Source organism: Macaca thibetana, chromosome 6 (genome assembly GCF_024542745.1).
Source record: "Macaca thibetana thibetana isolate TM-01 chromosome 6, ASM2454274v1, whole genome shotgun sequence".
Lineage (NCBI taxonomy): Eukaryota > Metazoa > Chordata > Mammalia > Primates > Cercopithecidae > Macaca > Macaca thibetana.
The window spans coordinates 58,715,177-58,727,008 of record NC_065583.1 but is presented as its reverse complement, the minus strand read 5'-3'; the positions used below and the strand labels follow the sequence as shown (position 1 = coordinate 58,727,008).

Genomic DNA, 11,832 nt, shown 5'->3' with positions numbered 1-11,832 from the left:
GGTCCGAGGCGCGGGTTCAGTCCCTTTTTTTTTCTTTTTTTTGTCTTCCATTTTTTCCCTTATAGTTAAAAGGCACTTCACAGTTAGACGCGGCATTTTAGAACTGCAGCGTGAAGCCAGAGCGTTTGTCTTATTGACTGGCCAACTTTTGGGCTCACTTTCGACCCCTGTGGTACACAATTCTCAGATTCGACGGCTAACTCAGGAGACGCTAACCCTCGAATCGAAGGGAAATCGGAGAGTCTTGGTAAAAGCTGGATGGTTCACCGCTGTTAATGACAGCCGGGAGGAAAAAAAAATTCAACCAACCAAAACAAAAGTTAAAAGCGCCACGCTTTCTATTCTTTGCTGTCTGGCAATCTGTTAATGGTGGCGTCTAGCAAACTGCAAATCAAGCTCCAGCCAGAGTCCGCAAGGAAGGGAGCGCAGGGTGCGGCCCAGTCCCGGCGCCCAGAGCGTTGGCGCGCACACACGGTTTCTGCAGACTCAGGTTTTCTGGCCCCGCCTCCTTCGGGCCCAGCTGATCTCCACCGCCCGTTAGGCCCGAAACCCAGGCGCCAGGAGCCCTGCGTCCTCCGCTTCCGGCTCCCGGAACGCCCAAGGCGCGGGAGCGGCCGGGTCAGCGCTTGGACCTGGGTCCGGCCCGCAGCCTCAGGGCCCCGCGGGCGCAGCGGGGCGGGAGGCGGGGCGGCCCGGCCGTGGGCGGAGCGGCGGCCGCGGCCGTGAGCCCGCCCCCAACTCACCCTCAGCCGGCTGGCCGGCGCGGCCATGGAGGTCTACATCCCGTCCTTTCGCTATGAGGAGAGTGACCTGGAGCGGGGATACACGGTAGGCGCGGGCCGCGGGCGGACAGGGCCCCGCGAGCCAGGCCTGCGGCTGCTGCGCCCAGGAGACACCCTCGGCCGCCGCCGCTTTGGCGCAGGGGGTCCCCTCGTTTTCTCTCCCCTCCCCCGGCCCAGAGGAAGGGCTGCGCCCTAGCGCGGTTGTCAAGGAAACGGGCGCCCCTCCCGGGCGCGGCGGCTGCGGGCGCCCCTAGCCCCTCGGGGTCCAACCCGTCTCCTCCCGGCCGAGCTCCAGTCTTCGGACGCGGCTCTCGCCATTCTCCCCGCCGCCTGCCTTCAGGAGCCCAGGATGGGCTGCGTTCCTTTCTGGCACAGCTGCCTCTTCAGTCCAGACAGTAGTAGCTTCGCGGCAGGTTCACGCTGGCTTCCAAGTTCTGTACAATTCGTTCAGCTGGAAAACCTTTTTTTTTTTTTTTTTTTTAAATCATAATTTACAGCTGTTTACTAGCCAAACTAAACACGTGTATTGATTTTAGATGGTTTCCAAAGATTTTGCTTTTTGAGTTGTGCAGTTCCATGAAATGGCAAAATCACTTGCAGAGCACCTGTTTCATGCCTAGGAGTGTGGTCACCGAGAAATGTGAAACAGGACCCCTGCTCTCAAGAGTGAAGGGGAGGGCAGAGACCAGGGCATGGGCCCTTTGAGTAACACGTTTACTAAGTGAATGGTTGGTGGAGATTTCCCAATGAATTCAGAACGTTCTTTCCTGTACAATCATTGCTAGTGGGAGAAATGTCTGAGTGTGTGTACACCTTGGAAGAATTTACTTCCAGTTGTTAAAGAACCGATAGGGTTGAAGAAAGATTGCAGGGCAGTCTGAAAGGATTGTTACTTTATTTACATCAATCGCACACTTGCTAAACACCAGTTACATTACTTCGATGGAGAATATTTTAACCCCTCTCCCTCCTCTAAATATTACTGGTATTTGGTGACAGTCTGTTTGGGCCCTTGTGTTTTCTTAGTTGGGACTAAATTACCCTCTCAAAGGAAGATTTAGAATGAAAAACAGTGATTGAAAAAATAGTCCAGGAAGTCGGTGGGTTTTTAGAATTGAGTAGACTGCTGGATGCACGTGTTCTGAAACAAGTTGTTAAAGTGCTTTCCTTGGGAAGGAAAATGCAGGGAGAGGGAGCTGTGTTCCATAGTGGCAGTTATTTATTTAAATAATTCTTTCAAGTGCATTCACATTTCGTTACGTAGTCTGTATCTTCCTTAAAAACAAACAAAAATAAAAAAAACCTTCGAGTTTGTTCAAGGCTTTTTTTTTTTCTTGGAGATTTTATCCAAGTCTCTTAAGCCTAAAACCTTGCTTGTTGTTCCTTCTCCCAGGTATCTCATTTCTCCCATCAGCACTGTCAACAGTCACGGAGGGCTTACCATCTTTGGGACATTCATTTAGGATCTGAAGATAAAAAGGCTGCTTGTTAGAGGCGTTGACTTTCAAAGAAAAGATGAAGTTGATCTCATTGGTTCAAGCTAAAAGTTAATTACCTGCAGAAATAAGCACTTTGAAATAGACCATAATTAAGGCTCATTGCCCATTATTGATTTTCTTCCATTAGACCAGCTGTGTTTTTCTCCTAAAGCTTTATGTATCTTTTTATTATTTGTATTTATGACCAGGCACGTGCCACACTCCAGGTTGTGAATTAAACTGATGTGGAAGGAGCTCTTTTTTGGACAAATTCGGGAGAGTTTGAAGATTGCTTATGTGATAAGAGTTCGCTCTTTAAATATTTGCTTAAAAAAAATGCTAACTCATCCAGGTTGGGAGCTAAACTGTTAAAATCTCTCTCTCTCTCTCTTTTTTTTTTTTTTTCCTTTGAGACAGTCTTGCTCTGTCACCCAGGCTGGAGTGCAGTGGGGTGATCTCAGCTCACTGCAACCTCTGCCTCCTGGGCTCAAGTAATCCTCCCACCTCAGCCTCTGGAGTAGCTGGGACTACAGGCACATGCCACCACTCCTGGATAATTTTTAAATTTTTTTGTAGAGACAGAGTTTCTCCATGTTGCCCAGGCTAGTCTCGAACTCCTGTGCTCAAGCAATCTACCTGCCTAGGCCTCCCAAAGTGCTGGGATTACAGGCATTAGCCACTACGCCCAGCCCTAAAATACCTTCTGAAGGGATTTTTTTGTGTCTGTGAGTTTGTGAAGCAGTTATTAGATACTTTTCCCCTCTGAACAACTGATTTTATGATTGTACAGCAGTTTTTCATTCAACAAATACTTACTGAGTGCCTGCTCTATTATTCTGGGTGTAGGGAATATAGCAGTGAATAAGCTATGAATATAGCAGCTTAAAACAAAAAAAACCCAAAATTTAAAAGATATTTTCAGTTTCCTAAATAAGAAGCTGGTAAAATAATGTACACTTTCGTGTAAAAAAATACCTTTTTACTTTAGTGATTATGTTTGTGTGAATGTGTGTGTTTTTAAGAGCTAGAGTCTTGCTCTGTCACCCAGGCTGGAGTGCAGTGGTGCAATCCTAGCTCACAGCAGCCTTGGACTCTTGGGCTCAAGTGATCCTACCCCCTTGTCCTCTTGAGTAGCACAGGCATAAATCACCACACCTGGATAATTTTTGTATTTTTTGTAGAGATGGGATCTCAATATGTTGCACTGATTAGTCTCAAACTCCTAGGTTTAAGGGATCCTCCCACCTTGACCTTCCAAAGTGCTGGGATTATAGGCATGAGCCACTGAGCCAGTGTTTGTGTTTAAAATTTAAAACGGCTGGGCGTGGTGGCTCATGGCTGTAATCCCAGCACTTTGGGAGGCTGAGGTGGGCGGATCACTTGAGGTCATGAGGCTGAGACCAGCCTAGCCAACATGGTGAAACCCCATCTCTACTTAAAAAAAAAAAAAAAAAAAAAGTAGCCAGGCATGGTGGCGGGCACGGGTAATCCTGACTACTTGGGAGTCTGAGACAGGTGAATCGCTTGAGCCTGGGAAGCGGAGGTTGCAGAGAGCCAAGATCATGCCACTGCACTCCAGCCTAGGTGACAGAGTGAGACTCCATCTCAAAATAAATAAATAAAAATAAAATTTAAAACACATTACATCACATTCTAACAAAGTCAGTAATAGGAAGTTTAAGCTAGAAATGGGTGGTTTCTCCTCTTTGCTTCTAGTCTCATTCCCTCAGAAATAAAGTGTCTGGGTGTATCTTAGAATTTTTTCCCTGTGCTGTGAGCACATACTTTTTTTTTCTTTTAAAAAAATGCATGGCAAGATTTTAACTGTCATCCTACAGTTTATAGACATCTCTCAATATTGGTATGGAGAGTTCTGTCTCCTCTTTCTAACTACTGGAGATGGGCTCTACCATGGTAGGATGTGCCATAATTTTTTTCCCCAGTGTCTGCTGATGGCCAAGACATCCTTGGACATGCTTTTTTATGCCCACTACTAGGATTTCTGTAGAACCTTAACTAGAAATGGTACTTCCAGCCCTTTACAGTTTTTACAGATATTGCACAATTGTTATTCAAGAAGTTTATACAAATTTATGCTTAGTGTACTAAGTAATTTACCTTTAAAAAATGAATTTTTGCGCTTTAAACATGTAAGGCTTTACTGTGTGCCTGTACTGTGTTGGTGGCGATTTAAAGATGGAAGGGTGGTATTCCTGCCCTTAGGGATTCTCAGCCCATACAGAAGCTGCTCAGAGCTAGGCTGGGAAAGGTTAGGGTGCCCCAATGTCAACTGGAGCCTTGTATCCAGGGGCCTGAGGGAGGGAGAGGTCAGTTCGGCCTGGTAGGGTGGCTGTGCTGAGGTAGGGGTGCTTAGGAAATGCTGACTTTGAAATCTGGTTAGGTTTTTGCTAGGACTGTGAATTTTAGAAAGAGGAAATACAGGACAAAATCTTACCTCATAAGCCATTTTAAAACTCAGATATGCCCCCCAAAAAGCGGGAGGAGGGACACTTCTAAATAAGTTTGTGAAGAAGTAGGAGATGATAGTGTAAGAAAATGCAGATGTACCCAAATGTTACTTCCTGGGGAGATTATTCTGTCCCATTCCCTACCCTATAGCTTACTTGTTTAATATCCTCTGTCCCCAAGCTATAAACTCGTTGAGGCTAGGTAGTATCCATCTCCACTGTTGTATACTAATGCAGAATTCAGTACATGTCTGTTGAATAAATAATGAGTGATGTAATCTTCATAGGAGGAGAAAAACCAGAAGAGCCAGTGGTCTTGAGGCATGTAGCAGCTCAGAGAGTTAGGTGGAGGGTTATGCTGCAGACTGGAATTTCAGGATTGTGCAAAGCGATTGCAGTAAGAGTGGTGGGGAGAGATCAGCTGACTACCCTTGAGAGCTATAAGGGAATGTGGACCTTAACTTCAGACAGGGAAGTCATAGGGTAATTTTAAGGAAGGAAGTAACATGTAATCATTTTGCATTTAGAAAGATGACTGTCAGTTCAGGCTATTTTAACAAAATACAATAAACTAGGTAGTTTATAAACCACTGAAATTTATGTCTCACAGTTCTGGAGGCTGGGAAGTCCAAGATCAAGGTGCTGGCAGATTCAGTGTCTAGTGAGGGCGCATTTCCAGGTTTATAGGTGATCGCTGCTTGTTATGTAGAAGTGGCAAAGATCTCACTGGGACCTATTTTATAAGGTTACTAATCGCAGTTATGAGGGCTCTGCCCATGACCTCATCACTTCCCAAAGACCTTACCATCTAATACCATCACATTGGGTTTAGAATTTCAGCATAAGAATTTGGGGGAGACCATCAGACCGTAGCAATGATTCTAAAGTACTCATCATTTAAGAGACACTTGCAAATGATCAGAAAGGAGAGGATGAAGGCTAGAACTAAGACTTTAGCTTTGAACATGGAAAGGAAGTGATGACTGCAAGAATCTCCAGTACCTGGTGACCAGATGTACGGCAGCAGGGTGACTCCTTGTGGGTGCAGGTACCAGTAAGCAAATAAGAACTGAAGTGGGGCAGGTATTTCATCTGGGTACCCGCTGAGTTTTTGGTGATGGGTATAGCTATTTGATTTTGGAGTCTAGGGTGGATTGAAGTCTGACTTAGAAATATGGCTCTAAGGGGACATTCAGCATAAAAGTTAAAAAAAAAAAAAAACCCACAGAGAAAGAGTGAGGAAAGAGAGAGGGCCAAGGATAAAGCCTTAGAACTTGAATAAGCAAAGAAGTCCCATCCGAGAAGCCAGAGGGAGAAAGAAAGCCAGGAGTGTGAGGCTGGAAGAGAGAGCGTGGAAGATGCTTTAAAGAAAGAAAGTGGGCCGGGGGCAGTGGCTCAAGTCTGTAATCCCAGCACTTTGGGAGGCCGAGACGGGCGGATCACGAGGTCAGGAGATCGAGACCATCCTGGTTAACATGGTGAAACCCCGTCTCTACTAAAAAATACAAAAAACTAGCCGGGCGAGGTGGCGGACGCCTGTAGTCCCAGCTACTCGGGAGGCTGAGGCAGGAGAATGGCGGGAACCCGGGAGGCGGAGCTTGCAGTGAGCTGAGATCCAGCCACTGCACTCCAGCCTGGGGCACAGAGCGAGACTCCGTCTCAAAAAAAAAAAAAAAAAAAAAAAAAAAAGTGCCAGATGCTCCTGAGTGGCCTTGCAATTTGAGGACAGAGAACAGTCCATTCTAAGAACTGAGAATAATAGGTCTTGGATGCCACTTTAGGCTGGTATTTTTAATTTTAAGATACATTGTTGACAAAAATGACAAAACTAGAATTACTACTTAGGTCACAATACAAAGGTATGAATGTATTAGACTTAATTTTTTGTTTTTGTTTTTGATTTTTTGAGACAAAAATCTTCCTGCGTCACCCAGGCTGGAGTGCAGTGGTGTGATCTCGGCTTACTTCAGCTTCCATCTCCTGGGTTCAAGCTATTCTCCTGCCTCAACCTCACAAGTAGCTGGGCCTACAGGCGCGCGCCACCATGTCTGGCTAATTTTTTGTAGAGATGGAGTTTCACCGTGTTGACCAGGCTGGTCTTTGAACTCCTGACCTCAAGTGATCCACATGCCTCAGCCTCCCAAAGTGCTGGGATTACAGGCGAGAGCCACCACACCCAGCCTTAGACTTCAGTTTTTATAGCTGTAAAAATCAAAGAGTTGAATTAGATTCAAGTCCATTTTAAGTACGTGCGTGACTGAATGTGTTATGTGTAGACAAATATATCTTCTTGGGACCTGGATACTATCACAGATTTACTTGATAAACACTTAGAAACGTATCATGCTCTTCAGTACACAAGGCAGCTTCTTATATACAGGATCATAATGTGATATATTATTATTATCATTATTATTTTAAAGCTTTTATGGCTTAAACTGCAAAAGTTGAACAATTTAATAAACCATCATTTACCCATTACTTACCTTCAATATTTTACAATTCTTTCATTCACTACCCCTCAGTCCCTGTCTTTGAAAAAAAATTCTGGAGTATTTTCAAGCAAATTCAAAACGTAATTTTATCTGCATATATTTTACTATGTATACCTGACAGGTAAAGACTTTTAAAAAGCATAACCAACATGTAAATATTACCACAAAAATTAGCAATACCTTAGTAGCATCCAGTTTCTGGTTGTTTTCGTTGGTTTTAAAGTATGCACAACGTAAACCCTGCCTTGGAATTAACAGTGATTTGTGTGTATTTTATTGTTACTGTAGTGCTATTTAATATATGTATACACACACACACACATATATATATTTTTCTTTTCTTTTTTTAAACATTTTATTTTCGAGTTCTGGGATACATGTGGAGAACATGCAGCTTTGTTACATAGGTAAACATGTGCCATGGTGGTTTGCTGCACTACTGTTTTGTATTTTTAGGAACAAGGCCGAGATGCTGAGTGAGGGAGCCTGGCTACCTGAGAGTGACTCTTCTGTTTTAGAATAGCTTTTTTTTTTTTTTTTTTTGACAAAGGGTTTCACTCTGTCACCCAGGCTGGAGTTCAGTGGTAGAATCAGAGTTCACTGCAGCCTTGACCTCCCCAGGCTCAGGTGATTCCCCCACCTCAACCTCCCAAGTAGCTGGGACTACAGGTGCATGCCATCACATCCAGCAAATTTTGTATTTTTGCTAGAGACAGAATTTCACCATGTTGCCTAGGCTGGTCTTGAACTTCTGCATTCAAGTGATCCACCCACCTCAGCCTCTGAAAGTACTGAGACTGTAGGCATGAGCCACCACGCCCAGCTGCATTTAATAGTAAGGGCACTTTCCTCCCCAGAACCCCTGAGCAAATAAGTCTCCCTTCAGTTTCTTTCTCATTATCCCTAGTTGATTTCTCAACACAGAATTCCAGAGGAATTCCAGTGCCAATTTGCTGAGGCCAGGGTTATCTTAACCAACCATCATGGCAAGGAGGGTAGGTTAACCAGACAGAGTTAAAATAGGAGGCATCTCTGGAGCTGGGAATGGATTAGTTCATTCCTGCCACCAAACCCTTCAGGCATCACAGTGGGAGAAGGGGAGCAGGATGTCAGGAAGACCACAATTCCACGCCACGTCCTTCAGTCATCCATTACCAACATGTATGATGAAGGAGACCTTTGTTTAACAAGGACATAGCTGGCACAGTGCCTCATTCGTGGTAGGCTCATAGCAGAAGCCCACATTAAATATTTGTTGAATGATTAAATCAAGCATGTGTAAAATATGTTCCTTTCCCTTTTTTTTTTTTTTTTTTTGAGACGGAGTCTTCGCTCTGTTGCCCAGCCTGGAATGCAGTGGCGTGATCTTGGCTCACTGCAAGCTCCGCCTCCCAGGTTCACGCTCTTCTCCTGCCTTAGCCTCCCAAGTAGCTGGGACTACAGGCACCTGCCACCAAGGCCAGCTAAATTTTTGTATTTTTTAGTAGAGACGGAGCTTCGCCTTGTTAGCCAGGATGGTCTCGATCTCCTGACCTCATGATCTGCCCCCCGGCCTCCCAAAGTGCTGGCATTACAGGCGTGAGCCACTGCGCCTGGCAGTATGTTCCTTACCCTTAAGGACAAGAAATACAGTTTGAAAACATTCTTCTTGAACATTAACAAACTTGTATGTTCATTTAAGAATCAGAATAGGCACAAGAGGATTGAATTTTGTAAATATGGTACTTAGAAATTTGAGGGCACAAGCAAGCTTGTTTTCATTGATCTAGAAACATATTTCAACTTTTTTTTAGATGTTATTTTCAAATTTATGTATTCTTTAAACATTTTTTTCATACAGGTAGGGGTCTTGCAGTGTTGCCCAGGCAGGTCTTGAACTCCTAGCCTGAAGCAGTCCTACCGCCTCAGCCTCCCAAAGTGCTGGAATTACAGGCTTGAGCCACTGCACCTGCCTTAAGAACTTGGAAATAAACCAAATAAGTTATTTTGTTCTTCAGCCTGTTCCATTACGAGTGTACAATCAAATGACTGGTTTTAAAATCACTTGGATTGGTTCTGTACTTAAACTAGGTACCCAGTCTTGTATTTTGTATTTTTAGGAATTTTAAAAAATCTAATTTTGTTTTGTATTTGTGTGAAGCATAGTCATAATTCTAAATCAAATACACTGCATTGAGTTTATCTGCTGAAATTCAGCATGTTTTTGTCCTCACTCTGTTACCTTCTGCTCTCATCGATTACTATTTAAAAAAAAAGTGGTATGAGGCTGTCCCCAGCACTACACTGATGAAAGGGAATTATTTTTTCTTCTGTATATAGAAGGTCTCACTGCTAGCAGATTTCTGGGATCAAAAGATGCCTGGAAAAATAATCCTAGTGTTATCTATGTAAAAAAAAAATTTTATGGCTTATCCTTCCATTGAAAAAAATATAAACACATACTAATATATTTGTGTCCCCACTCCTTTTATTAAACAGTAGTATACTAAAACATTTGATTTCAACTTGCTTTTTTTACTTAATGATATATCCTGGAGATCGCTGCACAGGGACATATATGAAGATGTATCATTCTTTTCCATACAGATATACCTCAGAGATATTGTGAGTTTGGTTCCAGACCACTGCAGTAAAGTGATTATCTTAATAAAGCAAGTCACACTAATTTTTTGGTTTCATAGTGCATATAAATGTTTACACTACACTATAGTTTAAGTGTGCAATAGCATTATGTCTTTAAAAATGTACATACCTTAATTGAAAAGTATTTTATTGCTGAAAACTCTAATGATCATCTGAGCCTTCATTGAGCTGGAAGCTTTGTTTGCCTTGATGTTGATGGCTGCTGACTGATCAGGGTGGTGGTTGCTAAAGGTTATGACTGTGCCAATTTCTTTTCCTTTTTTGGAGGAGGGACAGGCGCAGAGTCTCACTCTGTTGCTCAGGCTGGAGTGCAGTGGCGCAATCTCAGCTCACCACAACCTCTGCCTCCTGGGTTCAAGAGATTTCTCCTGCCTCAGCCTCCCGAGTAGCTGGGACTACAGGTGCACGCCACTATGCTTGGCTAATTTTTGTATTTTTAGTAGAGACAGGGTTTCACCATGTTGGCCAGGCTGGTCTCGAACTCCTGACCTCGTGTTCTGCCCGCCTCAGCCTCCCAAAGTGCTGGGATTACAGGCGTGAGCCACCACGCCCAGCCGACTGTGCCAATTTCCTAAGACAGTTAAGTTTGCCCTATCAATTGACTCTTTCTTTCGTGAAAGATTTCTCTGTAGCATGTGATGCTGTTTGATAGTATTTTACCCTCAGAAATTCTTTCAAAATTGGTTTCAGGTATCTGGGCATGGTGGCTCTAACTTGTAACCCTAGCACTTAGGGAGGCCAAGGCAGGAGAGTTGCTTGAGTCCAGGAGTTTGAGACCAGCCTGGGCAACCTCATGAGACCCAGTCTCTATTAAAAAATAGTTGGAATCAGCCCTGTCAAATGTTGCTGCTGCTTTATCAGCTAAGTCTGCGTAATGTTTTATATCGTTTGTTGTCATTTCAACAGTGTTCACAGCCTCTTCATTAGGAGTAGTTTCCATCTCAAGAAACCACTTTCTTTGCCCTTCCTTAAGAAGCAACTTCTCACCCACTTAAGTTTTATCATGAGTCCATTGTAGGGTTATTAATTTACCTAATTTCAATATTGTTTGTCCTAAGGAATAGTGAGGCCTAAGGAGAGGGAGAGAGACAGGGCATTGCTGGTCTGTGGAACAGCCCAAGCACACAACATTTGTCAGTTAAATTTGCCATCTTTTATTTATTTATTTACTTATTTTAGGTTCAGGGGTACATGTGCAGGTTTGTTATATGGGTAAATTGCATGTTATGGGAATTTGGTGTACAGATTATTTCATCACCCAAGTAATGGGCATAGTACCCAGGTAGGTTTTTGATCTTCTCCCTTCTCCCTCCCTCCACCTGCAAGTAATCCCTGGTGTCTGTTGTTCCCTTCTGTATCCATGTGCTCTTGTTGTTTAGCTCCCTTGAAAGCTCACTTCTAAGTGAGAATGTACAATATTTGGTTTTCTGTTTCTGTATGTGTTTGCTTAGGTTAATGGCCCCCAGCTCCATCCATGTTGCCACAAAGGACATGATCCTGTAATTCTTTATGGCTGCACAGTATTCCATGGTGTATATGTACCAAGATTTCTTTATCCAGTCTACTGCTGATGGGCAATTAGGTTGATTTCATGTTTTTGCTGCTGTGAATAGTGCTGCGATGAACATACATGTGCCTGTGTCTTTATGGTAGAATGATTTATTTTCTTAGGGTATGTACCCAATAATTGGAATGCTGGGTCAAATGGTAGTTCTTTGTCCTTTTTTTTTTTTTTTGAGACAGAGTCACCCAGGCTGGAGTGCAGTGGTGCCATCTCGGCGCACTGCAACCTCTGCCTCCCAGGTTCAAACAATTCTCATGCCTCAGCCTCCCCAGTAGCTGGGATTACAGGTGCCCACCCCCATGCATGGCTAATTTTTGCATTTTTAGTAGAGACCATGTTGGCCAGGCTGGTTTTGAACTCCTGACCTCAGGTGATCTGCCTACCTCGGCCTCCCGAAGTGCT

General features: G+C 43.8%; 1 protein-coding gene across 4 annotated transcripts in view; it reads left to right on the top strand.

The window, feature by feature from the left end:
• Window positions 1–701: 701 nt before the first annotated feature.
• SNX24 (sorting nexin 24) overlaps window positions 702–11,832 on the top strand; it is a 193,649-nt gene continuing 182,518 nt past the window's right edge. For 3 of the 4 annotated variants that reach the window (XM_050795565.1, XM_050795567.1, XM_050795570.1), the window contains exon 1: window positions 702–828. In XM_050795565.1, coding sequence (XP_050651522.1) covers window positions 769–828 — 60 coding nt within the window. In that variant the 5' untranslated portion in view covers window positions 702–768. The remainder of the gene's footprint in view (window positions 829–11,832) is intronic. The other variant, XM_050795568.1, reaches the window with a different exon arrangement.